This window comes from Lathyrus oleraceus, chromosome 7 (genome assembly GCF_024323335.1).
Source record: "Lathyrus oleraceus cultivar Zhongwan6 chromosome 7, CAAS_Psat_ZW6_1.0, whole genome shotgun sequence".
NCBI lineage: Eukaryota > Viridiplantae > Streptophyta > Magnoliopsida > Fabales > Fabaceae > Lathyrus > Lathyrus oleraceus.
Window position 1 is genome coordinate 188,433,932 of NC_066585.1, and position 18,177 is coordinate 188,452,108.

An 18,177-nucleotide genomic window follows, 5' to 3' on the forward strand; every position below is an offset into this window, starting at 1 on the left:
AAATCTTCTAATCATGTATTTTTCCGCTACAGATGATATGGAGGGAGTATCTGGGTATCGACCACGAGATTAACCTCGAGGATGTTGCCGTTTGGACTGCAAAAACAACAATCATCAGGTTCATTATTATGGAGATACGTCCGAGTGACTGTGTCAAACTGCAGTTTGACAATAACAAATCCCAGACCCCCCACGTGTTTGGGACAATGACATCAACTAAGAGTCGATGCCCAAGATATTTGATCGACTCACACCAACGAGCTTTGTCGTCATACGCCCAACAACCAACCCCATAACATTACCAAACCCAACAACATTGTCAATCCGCCCAAATCCAACAAATAACCCCACAACATCACCATACCAAATACACCCAACAACCAATCAAGCATGATTACGAACCCACATACACCCAATCCCGCAACCAATTCACGCCACACACCCAAATTCAAAATTAAGAGCATGACCCATACCACCAACAACCATATGCCGCCACCATATCTTACTATATCCCTAATGAGCCATATGATTACACCCCATCCTACCATAACACCCAATCAATATACACATAAACATCACACCATAAAAGCACCCAAACATCACATCGCCAAAACACCCAACCAACACATGCCTTTAAAATACCACAAGAACCATTAATTCGTTTCTAAAACGATTTAATGTCCAAATTCAACCAACCATCCTGCGCACACATAACCTAACCAACACGACCCAACTACAATAACATGGACACCAAACTCAATTACGACAATACCGATCACTAAGGAGATATGATCAGAGATTTATTAGATAACACTAATATCCCATGAACCTCGCACCAATCACCTTTGTCTCAGGAGAATACTAGGAGACTTGAAACACCTCAGGAAAATCATGAGAGACTTTAAAGACAAGCGAATGCGCCAGAGTGTGGAACCAATGAACATTACGATCGAACGAGTCATTAAATTTCTCTCAAATAGTTATATTTGATGGAATAATATAATATTTTTTTGTTAAACATCTTTATTTATAATAATTTTGTTGTTAAAATAATTATAAAAAAAATCCAAAACAACGCAGGAGTCACAAGTAATGACATATACTCCTAAAAGTTACATGCATGTGTCACAATCATTGATTACACACAAACAATGCATAATAGACATTGACGTCTTAAACTAAAAAATATATCCGTGAGAGATGGTGATACATCTTTTTTGAGACAATTTTTTATTTATTTATAAAATGATTATTTAAAAAAAAAAATCTATACATACTACGAGAAACGCAAACTATTAATTTTGTTGGTGATATAAATAAATATAAAGCTTCAAATTCACACACGTTAGATTTTCCTTCCCTCCCTCTCTCCCCATCATTCAAACGTGAATCTTGTCTCAGTCTCCCGTTGACAGTTCTAGTAGAGCTCCATTCTCATTTCTCAGTTCAGCGTCCACTTTCTCCCCTCGTTTCACTCTTATATCTTCCATTTCGTAACTCTTAATTCTTAGTATTTTCTCCACTTTCACTGTGCTTAGGGTTTTGCTTCACCCACGCCATTTCCTCAAATCGCTATAGCTGAATCGCTTCACATTTTGAATTTTCTGTAAAAGCTCGGTCTCTTTTACCGTTAGATATGGAAACAGATGAGTCATGTCGAGTGCTCCCTTTTCAGCTTCAATTTGATAAACCACTTGCTTCTCAGGTATTCTGCATTTCCAATCTGTATTACTGTTGAATTTTGTACGATATGTTGTATTTACAGTTTGTTTGATTTTGTGAATGAAATTCCAATAACAGGTGAAAATCGCGGAGTGGAATCCAGAGAAGGACTTGCTCGCTATGGTTTCTGATGACTCTAAGATCTTGCTTCATCGTTTCAATTGGCAACGCTTGTGGACCATAACTCCAGGTCTTTCTTTCTCTTTTGTTTTCTTTCCCTTTTGTTTTCTTTCCATGTTTATTTTGATGGAAAAATTGCTTATATTTGAGTGTGTGATGAAATAATGGCTGGAATTTTGAACTGTTTTGAAACAATAAACACCTTACTGTTCTGGTTTATATTTTATATTTTGAAGTCATGATTCGTCCAAATATTGCTACAGTTTCTGTGCCCGGATGTTGACTGAACATCTCTTTTTATGCAGGAAGATGCGTAACGTCCTTGTGTTGGCGTCCTGATGGCAAGGCAATTGCTGTTGGGCTTGACGACGGAACGTTGTCACTGTATGATGTTGAAGTGGGTAGTAGTTTTTTTTTTCCAGGACGAATACTTCTAGTCATTTGTTCTTATAAACTTTTTTTCTTATTTGAATTATGTGTTAATAAATGTATTTGATACCGTGCCTTAGAAATTTAAAGGGAAACACGTACTGTTTTTTGATCTTTTAAGAGATCGTAGATTGGCTGTTAGTTCTGAGGTACACTAGAGTAAACAAGCTACGATAACTCATTTCTGGTCTCAAATATGGTCTTATATGGTTTTGTTTGTTGCTTTGAAATCTAGACTTTGTGTACTTTTGCAGTTGTGACATTATTGGAAATCTATACTAACCATAATTGTGGACCAAAGATTCTACTTGTTCAATTGTTTGATGATATGATATTTGCAATTTGCTAGTCTAACAAGTAACAAATAAGCAATGTGATAATTTTTAATCTAAGGAAGGAATATCAGTCAAAATCCAACAATGTTACTTGAAGCAAACTTGATTTTCAATCAAAGGGGAGCCTTGATGCAAAGGTTTGAATTTTTGTCGTGTGACTGGGAGGTCGCATTTTCAAGGCATGGAATCAGTGTCTTGCAAACACAATGCAAGTTTGCTTAGAATTAATCTGCAATGGGTCTAATGACCTTAGACTCCACAGGGAAGAAATGCTTAGTACTAGACTGCCAGTTTTTCCTAGGAAGATTATATAGAGTCTTAGACTCTTAGAATGTATTACCCGATAGAAAGAGGAGGACTGTTCCTTTTGAATGTTGCCTTTTCTTTTGGGCGGTTTGTGGATAGTGTTTTTGATTGATTTTGCTTTGAGTTTTTGTAACATATCTAATTCCTGATATTTTCTATATGGCAGAACGGGAAGTTGTTAAGAAGCTTAAAATTACATTGTGCTGCCATCGTTTGTCTCAATTGGGAGGAGGACAACCACCTAATTAATGTATGCTTCTTCCCACCCAATGCCTATTTTTCATAATTAGTTTGATTGATAACATTTGATTTAGTGGAATGCCTTAAAGATACTAACAATATACGAGAATAAGATTTCTATGTTAATATGTGCCTTGATTTTGGAAAATCCAAGTGACACTCACATGATGCTTAACCAAGTGTTAGACTACGGATATCAAATTATTCTTCGTATGTGCAAGCAAGGTGTGTAATATGGATGAACTGCACATTCTTGTTTTCTTTCTAGTATTCTGATTTTTTCTCTCTATCTTACAGGATGAACATTGCCACACTTCAAAGTATGAAGATAGAACCTCCCGTTTCTTTCCTCCTGCTCCAAAAGTTCCTAGAATGCCTGGATTGATATCTGGGGATAATGGCTTCATGGATGACGGTGAAGATTCCTTTGAGGAACTGTCAAATTCTTCTCACCAACGATTCAATGTCTTATGTAGTGGAGACAAAGATGGGAATATATGTTTTAGTATATTTGGCATCTTTCCTATAGGGAAAACTGTAAGTCATTGTCGTAGAGGGTAGCATTTTTTTATAAATAAATTGCTCAAGTGTGATGCGGGAATACCATCCTAATTGAATTATATTTCAGCATCAGAATGCTTAAGATTTAATTGAGGTTAAGTTTGCAGCCATAATAAATATTTGATTGATGGGCTAACTAAAGTAGCTAAAGATACCCTCTTAAATAGTTTCCTGTAGTAAATGGGGTAACTATTGTGGTGCTGTTGATTTGTTGTAGATCTAAGCCCTGTAATCTACCCTTCCTGCTCATATGTTTTCCTTAGTGGTCTGTGAGCTTACGTTACTTTTCACAGTCTGAGTAATATAATATGCTGAAATTTTAGGAATTGGACTGATAAGGAGGCATATAAATGAAAGGGGTGACAAGGAGAGATCATATTCTTTGGATTTTATATAAATATGATACATTACTCTGACTTACTAACGATTATGACCAATAAGTGTTTACTCTGGTATAGTACTTTATTTACAAAGAAGATTTTCCTAATAACGTAATAATAAAAACATATCTCTCTTGACAGATATTATGCATATTGTTGATATTATGAAAAACTTTTTGCATACAAATGCTTGTGAAATAAACACTAAACATGGTAATTAAATTTGCCTTATTTATTTCTTTATTGCCTTTTGTAAAATAAACACTAAATATGTGCTTCTCAATGTCCTTTTTCAATTAATATTAAAAAAGTCTTATGCCTGTTGGTGTTTCAGAACATACACAACCTCATTTTTCCTACTTCTAGTGATGGTGCAGAAAGAAGTAAAAGGCTTTTGAGTCCTTCTATACACAAGGTAGATTCTCTCTCTATTTTGAGTACTGGACTTCATTTGAGGGCCCCCTTCCCCTTAGTTGGAGACAGAAGTAGAAAAACACAATAGTTTGTTGATGTTTGAAATTAACTAGTAGGATTTATTATCATATGAGTTAGTATTTTCGACATAGAAAATATGAGAAAGGAGCAAACTGAAAGCAGCAGAAGAATGAACTAACTCAAAATGACATTATATTCTACCCTGTTTGAAATTCTGCCAAAATACTACTGAACTATTGGATCCAATGTTTATGGTAATACTCAGTTCAATAGAGAGTATTTGTTGTACTGTTATTATGCTAAGTAATGCAATATAAGGTGCTTTAGCTCGCTATGCTATTGGCCTAGCTGGCAGGCCGCTAGAATCATTAAATTTTGTTAGGAGTCTGAATGAGATCACTAACTACAAGGGTAACAGAACCTGTCAGAGGTTTATTATCTCTTTAAGATTTCTTCCATAGTCTCTTTTTCTTACCTTTTTAGTGGTTTTATTTATTTATTTCTGTCTCAACACTACCCACACAATTTTTTTAGTGGTAAAAGTAGGGGGATGGAAGTCAGATTTCAAGTTCAATTCATATTGATTGATGCACAAATGAATCATTGAATAAAAAAAAGTTGAAATGACAAGTTGCATAAGTTAATTAAAAACTGTCATGATATTAGGAAACAAAGTGAAGAGATAAAAAAACTTAAGAAAAAATAGTCTTATCCAATGAAAGTAACAAGAGAAAAATTCTTCGTTACCACAAGGGGTCACTTCCTTCACAATGATATCAGACAACTCTGTTTCCTTGCCACTTGCCTCTTCAACATTCCAAAGGTCCCTATTTAACTATGAACCCGTGCCCCTTAATACCGGCTGATACAATTTGTAACGGACTGTAACTCTCAAAATTTGGGTTGGGTCTAACTCATCCCTACAAAACCAGATTAAAAACTGGCTTCTAGGGTGAGGATTGCCCTCACTTATAAACACAAAACATACCATATCTCTTAGCAATGTGGGTCTAAATCCACCCCTTCAAAGCCAACACAATGAAGGTGTTGGGGGCTGCAATGAGAAAAGCCAAAGTGTCGCAATTAAGGCGACTAGGGGCGGACCGCAATTAAGGCGGAAAGTCCAACACACTCCCTCACGCTTGGGCCTCAATGAGTCCGAAGCGTGGACAACGCGGAAAGCCCAACAGTGGATCTAGGATAGCCAACAATGGATCTAGGATAGCCTCTGATACCATGTTTTGTAGGGTGAGGATTGCCCTCACTTATAAACACAACACAAACCATATCTCTAAGCAATGTGAGACTAAATCCACCCCTTCAAAGCCAACACAATGAAGGTGATGGGGGCTGCAATGAGGCAAGCCAAAGTGTTGCAATTAAGGTGACTAGGGATGGATCACAATTAAGGCGGAAAGTCCAACACATGCTTGGGCCTCAATGAATCCGAAGCGTGAACAATGCGGGAAGCCCAACAATGGATCTATGATAGGCTCTGATACCATCTCAGAATTTGGTTGGGTCTAACTCATCCTTACAAAACCGGCTTAAGCCGATTTGTAGGGTGAGGATTGCCCTCACTTATAAACACAACACAGACCATATCTCTAAGCAATGTGGGACTAAATCCACCCCTTCAAAGCCAACACAATGAAGGTGTTGGGGACTGCAATGAGGCAAGCCAAAGTGTCACAATTAAGGTGACTAGGGATGAACCGCAATTAAGGCGGAAAGTCCAACAGTAACTGTTGTATTACAATTTAAACCAGTGTCCCTTAATATCACACAATAAACCAGCTCTCACAGTGTCTAATTGACCTTAATAACCGGATTACAATTTTATCCTCCTGGAGTACACTTTCCAGACCATGCCTCTTTAATTACGCTCAAGCCTGTTATGCCATGAACCAACATAAAAAACTTAAGCTATTGGGTGAAGGCTGGGCTTGAAGCGTGGCAAATACATTGTCGCACTTACCTCTGCTGCAACTAAACATTTTATTAGAATAATGGAGGCAACACACGTCAAACTCTAGACTACTTTCTCACATAAGTTCTCATAAGTTACATGCTATAAAGCGATTCTTTCAAAAGCTTTGGTTGATAGATGAATGCACATACATGTCTAGCAATGCCTCAGTAATTTATTTGTTGAAGATAATATTTTTACATGTCACTAGGTTGCTTTATCAAAGGATCTTCGGCGTTTGATAGTCATGTGCTCAGGACTCCTTATTGATGATAAGTGTGTTATTCATATGGCTGGGCATAATGAACTTGGCTTGCATTGCTTAGCCCTGAACACAGCTATATTTTGGAATAGGTAAACATTATGATCTATTGTATTTTTTCAAAACATGTTTTTTTAATTTCCTTGCAAAATATAAAACCTTATGTCTGTCAGACAAATGCAAATGAAAATGGGTTGATCATGCTTTAGAATGGACATTCCTTCTTCCTCTTATTTCTGCAATTTGGTTCCCTCTATCCATGTACAGGAAAAATGAGCTTCATCAGGTAGCTCAGCAAGCTTCTAACATCGAGGATTTAACTGAGGTTGTTCGGGCATCATTATCAGTCATGTCTAGGCAGTGGTCTGATGCCATGCATATATTCAAGGAAAAGTTCAACTCTTTGTCTACTCTGATTATGGATCACGGTAACTTAAAAACCATAGATTTTTTTGTTATATCCTAATAAATTTAAGTAAAGAGAGAAATTGAAGAGATAATTTGCACAAATTCTGAAGATATGAATATGTATTAATTGAATAAAGAAATGTAATACATGCTATTTATATTATAGCCCGATGATTCTAGAAGTACTTATAACTAACAGAAACTTGCTATTAACTGACACGGCACTGCTAACAATCCAGATAACTGAAAGACAAGCCAGATGACTCTATTGCACTAACTGTTACAATATTTCGTGCATATTATGCTATAATATCCTTTTACTAATTTTTTCTATCATTTATTACTAGGACTTAATTCCTCTCCCCAAGAGGAGTTTCTGAGCCTTTTGGGCGGTGCAAGGACTAGTCCAGCAGTTCACCAATTTCTTGTTAGCACTCTTGGTGAAGTGGTATACAGAAAGCTTTATATAACTTATCACATGTTTGGTTATTCATGAATAGCTTATGAGTGTAGTTTTAATTCAGCAAGTTTATTACTTCACAGGGTGTCAAGCGCATTTCGAAGGTTCTCTGCGGTGCCGGAAAGGAACTTCAACGTATTGTTTTGGAACACCTCCAGGTACAACATTGCACCGTCCCATGTGCATAATATTTACTAAATGGCAGTAAAATGTGTCACTGTTTAAATTTTGAAAGCATATACTTTTAAAGTTCATGTCAGATAGGCGATAACTTCTTGTTGCATAATATCACAGGCTTTTGACAAGGCCGATACAGACTGTGTCAAGGTCTTTTTTTTTCTAATACTTTTCTTCAAACCACATTAGAGAGTTTAAGCTAGGTCATTGTTTCACTCCTGCCTCGTCTTAATAAAGTAGGCAGATGGGCATGCCGGCTGATCTGCTCCTAGCATAATGGTTTGGGGCATCAGAGGCTGTTGTTGTGTGGTCACCCTGAGTGGCTGAAGTTCAATATATTGCAGAAGAATTGGAATTGAAATTATAATTCTAAGGACTTATGGTAGTGTATTATATAAATTGTTAAGAGATGAAAACTATATGTACATTTGTGTAATATATTAAAGTTTAGTATAATCAGTTTTTCCATTCTTGATATGGTAGTAGAACTTCATTAGCTTTTTACTCAAACTATTTGTTCAAACTCCACTCTTATACATTTAAATAATGAATTTGTCAGCCCGCTGCAGAAGTTATGGGATTCAGAATGGGAGAACTAAGAGGGCTTTCAAGATGGCGTGCACGATATCATGGCATTGGCTTGGATGAACCACTCATAAGCAATGCAACAGAAAAGGCTGGTATGCTACTTGTTCAAGTTGAACGATTTATGAGGGTTCTTTCATCTGTCTTGCAGCAGGTGTGCCTTTGAAATGGATCTTACAAGTTTTAACTTTATTATTCCCAATGTATGCTCATTACTCATAAGATTTATCATAGTCCCGATTTCTAAATTTGAGTTTCATATATTCTTGCTAAAATTTTCCAAAGAGTCCTAAACTTTCTAAGACATGTAAGCCAGTATAAACTTCAAGTGCCTTTTTGGGTATCCGGTGAAATCACAATTACTTGTCTTAAAAAGTTTGTACTATCTCCTTACTTTACTATATGAACACATATTCTGAGATCATTTCTTAACAAAATTATTTCAAAAGATGTCCATGTCTACATTTTTTGCAAAAGCCTGTTCTGTCTGATAATTTTATCTTTGCTGATTTCTCACATATCCTCAACCAGTATTCAAACTTCTTCAACTGGCTATTAAAGTGTATAAAATTACTCATGTCAGAACCAAGTGACCAGCTTCTTCCATATAACAGGTTTGTCTAGCCATTCCTTATTATTTGGATTGGAGATTGTGAGATAAGCATCTCTAGTTGTTTTCTGTCATTCCTAGGAAGCTGTGTGACAGCTGTAATTCAGCACATGTCAAAATAGAATGCAACATCAGCATAACTGCCTCAGAGTTAGTTAGGTCTGAGTGCAGGTTAAGATGATGCTGGGTGCAGGATAGCACAAGTATAAATCCCTAGAATCTCTAAACAGATAAGAATTGTAACGAACAGTTTCAATATATGAAAATGTAAAAGTGTTTCTCTAAATTTTCCTTTCTTCAACAGAGATGTTATGTTATTTTTCTTTTTCTACTTTTGGTTTTGGCAGTGAACTTGTTATTATATTTCTGAAGTTTCTGTATGAACAAGATCCAGTTAAGCAACTGCTGGATATATCAGAAGCAGATTACACTGTTGAAATTGATTTGTAAGTTTTTTTTGTCTAATCCCAATCCATTTCATATTTTATCTAAATTTATTGTCAATCTGAACCAGTGTTATCAAATATCCGCAATTGCGGCGCCATGGCGGATATACGTTGCGGTTTTTGGGCTCGTCGCAATAGTAAATATTGGCCGATATTTCGGGTTTTTCCGCCATAATCCGCTATAGCGGCGCTGCAAAGTGTCTAGTATGGCGGAGTTTTGGCTCTCCGCCATGGACCGCCATCCACCATGGACCACTCATTTGAACTGTACATTATTGTCAATTTGTCATGTCTTTGTTGCGGTGTTGTCTCAACTGTAGCTTGTGCAACTATTAGAGTTTAGGAAATGAGATACGAAATAAGTGGTAATTTGTTATATCGTAGATTCATTATGATTTTTAATTTGTAAACCAAACCAGGTCTTTGTGATGAAGTTTGATTTTAAACCTCTGCTATTGCCGCTAATAATTTTCTACCTAATAGATGAGAAAATGTTATTTGACAAGAGAAAATGAGCATTCAAAGAACAGAGGTGTGACATTCACCCTTGAAGGAAATGATTAAAGAAAAGAAGTGACAACTGCACCAAGCTTGCATATCTCTTCCAGTATAGGGCAAAGACACCCCTGAAAAAGGAGAACTGGCATCACTAAGCACCTTAAATAAGTAAAAAAAAACTACCTTATTTGATAGTTAAAACTTAGAAGTAAAAATTTATCTTCAGATTCTGGCATCCCTTTCTAACCGTTGAAATACGAGAAATACGAGAGCAATAGATATTTAGATAAAACCGTGTGTCCAAATAACACTTCTATCTCAAGAGCTTGTGACAATGTCACTTGATTCAATCTTCTCTCTGATAAAGTGATTAAGTGACGGTCTATCTCAAATATGTTTGGTCCTCTCATAAAAGACATGACTCTCGAAGCAATATGCAATGCAACTTGATTATCACCAATAAGTGTTATTGATCTTACTTCTTCAAATTGAAGTTCCTTGAGCAAGTCTTGCAACCAAGTAAGCTCGCATGTTACCAATGCCATGACCCTATGATCTGCCTCACCTTGGAGCAACTTTGATGTATCTTATAATTCGGATAACAACATCCATGTGTTCTTGGCAAGGAGAATTCAAGCTTGCCACACTAACTGCAAAAGAAATGTCTAGACAAGTGACTATGAGATAATTCAATTTTCCAACCAATCTCTTATATCTTCCTGAGTCAGATGGAGGCTCCCCTTGATTAGGTAGGAGTTTGACACTTGAATCCATAGGAGTATTAACTGGTTTAGCATTTAACAAACTTTTTTCTTCAATAATGTCCATAGCATATTTCGACTGAGCAATTACCAAACCAAAGCACAATAGGTAGGAGATAATCGATGGTAAAATACAGTTATAAATTAGATAAGAATTACAGGTTGAACGATTACATTTACGGATGTCAACTGGTTTAACGTTCAACAAACTTGTTTCTTCAATAATGTCCAGAGCATATTTCCGCTGAGAAATTATCAAACCAAAGCACAGTAGGTATGAGATAACCAATGGTAAAACACAATTATAAATAAGATATGAATTACAGGTTGAATAATTACCTTTACGGATGTCAATAGGGAGATCAGGAGACGAAGTCAGAGCAATGATGGAGGCGTTTGAAATAGAAGTTGAATCACGTGGTCCAAACCTTCTTTCATAGGTAACGCCAATACCGATTCAACGGTGGTGGAGACTCGGTTCAAGAGGACACATCTATCATAACTGGTGGATTAGAAGATACGTGAGTGGACTCAACCGACTCAAAATAAGGAATATGCAAAACTTGATCTAAATTGGTTGTAGGAACATCTGAGTTGGAAAAGTATGGTATGTCCTCAAAGAATGTAAGTATCAGTAGACGTGTAGAAGCGATGTGCAGAAGGACAGTAAGACTGGTATCCCTTTTGGACACAAGAGTAACCTAGGGAAACACATTTGATAGCAAGAGCAAATATTTAATCACGACCTAGAGACAAATCATGAACAAAACAAGTACAACCAAAGACACGAGAGGAAACATATAAGGGGCCCGTAACGTGCAACAAGAAATTAGGAACCTGATCATTCAATACAGAAGATGTCATCTAGTTATTTAAATACTTGACAAATATGAATAAAATTGTCTCTTGGACACCGTAAGAAAAAATAACTAGGGTTTTAAACCATGCTTTGGACACCAATTTGAGATTGAATATGCGATTCTATCATGTAATTCTATTATGTAAGGAGAATATACATATATAGGCTTGAGCTTCTAATTAACCCCACTAATTAGGGGGAAGATGAACTAAGAAAGGAATGATTAAATACAATTATATCCTAATGGATACTAATAATAAAAACAATATCTCAACATTACTTACCAAAGGAATGTTGATGAGAGAAAGAACCGACACTTAGTTGAAACGACTCATACCACTCTCCTTCACAATAATGCATTCATCGTTTTTGTGGGGATGCGATCCTTACATAATGCTACTTAATCAATCACACACCCTCCTCTGTACTCGATAACCAGGTACTAGATTCCATTTTGTTCCCCAACAACATCTTTATTCTCTACCACTTCGCGTCTTCGGGTGCACATGTTTTGTTCATGATCTTACTCCAGGTTAAGATAAACTTGTAGCAAAATCTCTCAATTGTCTTTTCTTTGGCTACTCTTGTCTATAGAAAGGCTATTCTCCAGATCTTCGTCGATACATTGTCTATGTCGAGGTTAGCTTCTTCGAGACTTATCCTTTTTTCCTTCTAGTTGTAAAGAATTTTGCTGGTTATTTTGTAGATGTTCTATTTTTTTCGGAAGAACAATGATGCACTTATAAATGATAGTGCAATAAAATAAAAGTGCAGTAAAGTAAATGAACACAAATATATCCTGGTTCCCCTTTCCAAACAAGGGTAGTCCAGTCCCTCCACACCCCGTGAAGGATTTCACTATGTTATACATTTGTACAAGTCTCACACCAAAACCTCTCTTACAATCTTCTAATACAACACACCAAACTTATGGTGGACTTTGAATCTCCCCGATTCAAAGGACATTTTTCCAACAAACAGAAAGAACAACACTTCCTATTTGCAAACACCTGTAGAAAGTACAACAACTTTTCTTACGGATAATAGCACTACACACTTGGTGAATAATTTACAGCAAACAGATAAATTGAATACTGACAGGTTGTATGTTTTTCAATATCTTGAAATTTTAATCCTCTTTCAATGAACAATTCAAGAATATATAAACAGTAAGTGCTAAATAATTTATGAAACTTTTTTCAAATGAATGAAATTTATGCATTAAAAGTTTCTATGTCATTGTATATGAACACTTGAAAAACAATAATAATTGTTTGAAAAATATGATGAAAGAGATGTATATAAATCTGAAAAAATATTGCTTTAAATAGATCACAAGATGCCTCTTAAATGAGTAGTAATGGTTGGAAAATATTCATGATTAATTGCAATGATTTAGAAAAGATTTCATGAACATGTGCAATGAAGAGGTATTGTGATGTTTTAGATTTTTCAAAAAGTATTAGGAAGCAATCGATTGTTATAGGAGGTCAATCGATTGTTTCAATTGGAATGTTCAAAATATTTTGAAAATAACAAAGGATCAATCGATTGTATGTATACACCAATCGTTTGTTCAGTGTAAAAATTCTTCCCAGAATCTGTTGTATGAACACGTCAATCGATTGTTTCGTTGAAACTTCCATTTTTCGCAAACAGTAGCATAGGAACAATCGATTGTAGCTTTTCATCAATTGATTGCTTGATGAATTAAATTGGATTTTTTTTTTTGCTTTATAAAAGATTTGCCATGAATGTAAAAGATGCATCACTTTTAAGAATGATTTGGATCAGATGACTTTGAGCACCTAATATATATATATATATATATATATATATATATATATATATATATATATATATATATATATATATATATATATATATAAATGAATTGTCATTGGTACCTTATTATCAGATCAAAACTTTTGAATTCAACATCCAATAGCTTGAGCTCTCTTGATAACTGATTAAGATAGACTTCAACCTTTTTCTTCTTTAATATAAGCTTCTTCCTTCATCAAAATCAAACTATGATAGATGATAGAACATCTTCACACTGTCGACTTCATCAATCTCTTTATAAATTGAAACAATCTCCCATTGCTTGGTTTGATAGGTTTAACACATTGCTCTAAGAGTATGACATGATTAGATGTGAACCTGATTACTCTGTCTTCTTTTTGCATTCTTCACCAACCACTTGCCTCCACCTACTGGTCTATGTCGTTGACATCATTATCACTGGAAATGATAAAAATGACTTCGAGCTGTTGAAACAACATTTGTGTCTAGTGTCTACACTTCCAAACTAAAGATTTGGGTCCAATGAAATATTTTTTGGGAATTGAAGTTGCTCAATCCAAGATTAATGTGGCTATTACTCAGCGAAAATATGCTCTTGATATACTTAGAAGAAATTGGCTTGCTCGATTGTCAACATAGTGATGCTGATTGGGCATGTTCACCAGCAGCTAGAAGGTCCACTTCAGGGTATTGTATCCTCATTGGAGGAAATATGATCTCATGGCGGAACAAGAAACATAACATAGTTGCAAGGTCTAGTGCAGAAGCGGAATATCATGATATTGGCATCAACTACTTATTAACTCACGTGGCTAAAACAACTACTCCAACAACTCAAATTAGGAGACGCCAAAATAAGAAAACTAATTTGTGACAACAAAGGTGTACTACATATCACCTCCAACTCGATTTCATGAAAGAACTAAGCGCATAGAGATCGATTGTAACTTTGTAAGAGATAGGATTCTTTAAGAAGAAATCATAATTGATTTTGTTGGTTCAAATTGTCAATTGACAGACATATTTACTAAATCTCTTAGAGGACCTCAGCTTGAATCTATTTGTAAGAAGCTTGGTGCATATGACGTATACGCTCCAGCTCGAGGAGGAGTGTTAGAATTAAGTAAGTTGGTAGATATTCTAGATTGTTAGTGAATAAAATATACAACTTTCTAGGTTAGCGCTTCTTCATTAACATTCAATTTATTTATTGTAACACCATTATAAATACAGATAGTGCGATCTGAGTATAGACACATTGAATTTACAGAATTGTATAATGATTTTGTTGAAATCTTCAGGGAGACAGCGGAAAGAGTTAGAGAATTAGTTCAGTTCGGTGGATTTTCCGACACTGAATATCTTAGGAGAACTTTGGCAAAAGAATTTCAGCAGTTGGAGTTAAGGTATATCTGTGTCCTTTCATCCTTTCTAGTTAGATAAAGCTTTAGTTTCTAGTTTTTCCCTTTAATTGCGCTCATCAACCAAGTTAATGATGATAATACATGAATTATAGTGAACTAATTATAGAGAATCTTGATAAAGTTTCATGCACAAAAGTATATGTTCTCATTTTGTCTAGAAAGACTTATTCCATAATGAAAAGGAAAACAAAATTATTCTTAGTTCTTTTACCTCGAAAGTGTTGGCAAAGATGAACTCCAAAACATTATACTCTACTAGTTTAGATACTGAGCTTGAAAGAATACCATCTTAAAAAGTATCCATGAAACAAGTTTCTTTTCCTGTTTGGGAATTGATTTTCCTAAACAATCAGCCCATTATCACTAAGAAGAAAAGATAATAAAAGTCCCAAAGATATCTTTTTCACACTGTTCTAGTTACATCTCTTGATTATTTCTCAAATTTTTATTGTGACTTTACTGTTCTTCAGTTTTAAAGAGGCCTTTCAAATGCCTTTTACGACAATCTCTAGAAAGATACTCTGTGAGGATTTAATACCGCTGTTTCCTTTTCCGTCTTTGCCAAAAGCATCATCGTTGACGAGAATTCCCACTTCAATATCATATTATGAGGTACTTATCACAGAATGATCATTTTGCGAGTTTTTATAATTCTAAATCTAGGGAATAAGAAGCCTCACTGTTATATATTTTGATGTAAGTGTTTCAAATTCTATTGAGAAGCTGTATTATTATTTTCTTTCTGTAGGATTCCACCAGAGCTTCTTCGTCATATGCTGATAGATCTCAAGTTATCGACTACATATCTTTTCAAGTACCTAATGAGTCTTTCTCAGATATTGAAAATTGCATCTGCATACTCAGAGGATTTATGCATGACTCAGACTGTCTAAAGAAGGGGTATAGTTCTTTGGAAGCTGTGCTGTTGTGTGTTCCTGTTGATTATCAGTGTGTCGATCTGTCACTGTACAAGGTAAAATCTTGATAATTATAAATATTCCAAACATTTCTGCTTCCAATTTTCAACCTTCTCAATATTTGTTATTTTAAAATGTGCTGTTTGATACACAGGATAGTCAAATTGTCTTGCTTCTGAACAAAGATACTAATACGTCAGAAAGTGCTGGAGATGGTTGTATGATAATTATGCAAGCAAGTGATCTCCCATATGTCTCTATATCAAGATCTGAATATAGAGATGTCTGGAGGTTACAAGAACTCAAGGTAAGTCATACTAAGTCCTGTTGGTTTCATTGTTTATGGCTTATGATAGGATATATGTTGCCAACTTTTAATATATTATCTAGCCATAAAATTTCAAGTTCTTTGAAGTTAAAATTATAAACTAAGTTCATCTTATGCGTGACGTCTTAAGTAATAAGCACACTTTAATCTACTCTTGTTCCTGAATAAAACAAGAAACTAATATTTTGACCCTCACTCATGCAATATTTTCCTAAATTGTTGCTTTCATGATTCCTTGAGTCCCATAAATTCAAACTGTTACTGCCTGTGAATGATTCTCATCCACCAAACATATTGATTGTTATTTTAGGAACTGCATTTGATTATTTTGAAAAAGTATCCCTTTTCTTTTCCCATTTGAAATGGCCATGAGTTAATGTTGATATTTATGTTTTTCCATTTAGTAAATTCTACTAAAGTGAATAACTTATATGCTATCCTTTTTGAAACTATATCTATTTATTTATTTATTCCATTAGTCACATATTTTTGTAATTATGTTCACTTAGGATTCTACCGCTTGCCTGTACTTAGGAGATGAGAAAGCTCGAATGATCCCTCATGGTGTAATTGCTCCCTTGGCAGTTAGTGGTAAGTACTCTCTTTCTAGCCTAAATGATTAAAAAAATTCATGACAACAATCTACCTAGCTGAACTTCCTTAGGAGTTAGAAATGAATGAAGAACTTATACTATGTTAAGTGTAATTATACTCTAATTATACTTAAACCACAGAATAATTTTGCACAATTTTTATTATATTCAGTGAATTTGATTTACTAATATCATAGTCTAGTGTCGGTAATTGTTTTTCTGATAAATTTAGTGATATACATATTGCGGATCCAACACACAGTGCATACAAAAACTCCTGTAGTCCAATTTCAGAATGCTTAAGAAAAAGTTAATAAACTTCAGGGAGAACGATTTTATCTAGCTAGTTCTTCGTTAAAAATCATCAATAGTATTTTAGTTGCAATTTATGTGGGTATTGATATATCTGCCACTGAACTGGTTAACTGTCTCTCAATTGTTACTTATGTCTTACTAACAGCTTCAAGAGGCCTGGCTTGTGTATTTGCTGCCAGAAAGCGTGCCTTGGTCTACATTTTAGAGGAAGACGAAGACGAGGTGTCAGATGCAGAGTGATTCCCTTCCAAATTTCATTTTTCTTTGTTAGGTAGCATTTAGTTGTAATTTATTTATTTTTTTGGAAGATAGAGAGTGGGGTGGGGTGTTGGATAATCAGTGCCATTTTTCTAATGGTTATTGAAATATTGTTGTAACATGTCCATATTTTTTATTAGAATTCAATTGAAGATAAATTATGTGGTGTTAAGAATGTGTGGTTTAGCCTAACTCAACCCTACAAAACCGGTTGGTAGAGTGAGGACTGCCCCCACTTATAAACACATATTAAAGCCATATATTGTCCGATGTGGGACTCTTAACACACCCCCTCACGCCCAGGACTGGACATCTGGAGCGTGGAAATAAATGGTGGGTGGTCCGATAGCGGAAACCATAGTAGGTGGCCCACCGGATCTTAGAGGAGGCTCTGATACCATGTTGTAAAATATTTTACTGATATATTAAAAAGTTATTCTTACATGTTACATCTACATGCTTTAAATAAGAGAGAATAGAAAACCTAACGGGCTTTGACTAATGGGCCTCATTACTAATAGAAATAATTACTATTTACAATCTAATATTTACAACACTCCCCCTCAAGCTGGTGAATGGATATCTATCATTCCCAGCTTGCAAGTAAGTTGCCTGAATCTTTCTGTTGGTAAGCCTTTTGTTAACACATCTGCCAGCTGATGCCCGGAAGGAACGTAAGATGTAGTTATCAGTCCACTATCCAACTTCTCTTTGATAAAATGTCGGTCAATCTCAATGTGTTTAGTCCTGTCATGCTGAACAGGATTATGAGCAATACTAATAGCCGATTTATTGTCACAAAACAATTTCATAGGACCTTCACATTGTATCTTCAAGTCTTCTAGAATTTGTTTCATCCACAATAGCTCACAAATTCCTAGTGCCATAGCTCTAAATTCTGCCTCGGCGCTTGATCGAGCAACTACACTTTGCTTCTTACTCTTCCAAGCTACAAGGTTACCACACAGAAAAG

At 35.4% G+C, this 18,177-nt stretch overlaps 1 protein-coding gene across 3 annotated transcripts; it reads left to right on the forward strand.

Moving 5' to 3' along the window:
- Positions 1-1,320: 1,320 nt before the first annotated feature.
- On the forward strand, positions 1,321-17,646 carry LOC127100503 (anaphase-promoting complex subunit 4). Of its 3 annotated transcripts, none has more exons than XM_051037716.1 (19): positions 1,321-1,705; positions 1,801-1,912; positions 2,148-2,239; positions 3,079-3,162; positions 3,450-3,689; positions 4,428-4,508; positions 6,709-6,851; positions 7,027-7,187; positions 7,515-7,615; positions 7,711-7,785; positions 8,364-8,543; positions 8,921-9,003; positions 9,347-9,445; positions 14,671-14,775; positions 15,264-15,405; positions 15,542-15,766; positions 15,865-16,017; positions 16,548-16,629; positions 17,092-17,646. In XM_051037716.1, the coding sequence occupies exons 1-19, from the start codon at positions 1,637-1,639 to the stop codon at positions 17,184-17,186; spliced, it is 2,322 nt and encodes a 773-aa protein (XP_050893673.1). In that variant the 5' UTR covers positions 1,321-1,636; the 3' UTR covers positions 17,187-17,646. The 3 variants fall into 3 exon arrangements, with proteins under 3 accessions (XP_050893673.1, XP_050893674.1, XP_050893675.1); XM_051037717.1 differs by having other exon boundaries at positions 1,626-1,705; positions 2,148-2,243; XM_051037718.1 differs by lacking the exons at positions 1,321-1,705; positions 1,801-1,912; positions 2,148-2,239; positions 3,079-3,162 and adding an exon at positions 3,221-3,377.
- Positions 17,647-18,177: the final 531 nt, after the last annotated feature.

Excerpts from the sequence above, each read along its gene's own strand:
- LOC127100503 (XM_051037716.1), top strand. The coding sequence starts at position 1,637 with ATGGAAACAGATGAGTCATGTCGAGTGCTCCCTTTTCAGCTTCAATTT. Across the intron at positions 9,446-14,670 it reads TACACTGTTGAAATTGATTT|GGAGACAGCGGAAAGAGTTA; the intron begins GTAAGTTTTTTT and ends TGAAATCTTCAG. Across the intron at positions 14,776-15,263 it reads TTTCAGCAGTTGGAGTTAAG|TTTTAAAGAGGCCTTTCAAA; the intron begins GTATATCTGTGT and ends ACTGTTCTTCAG.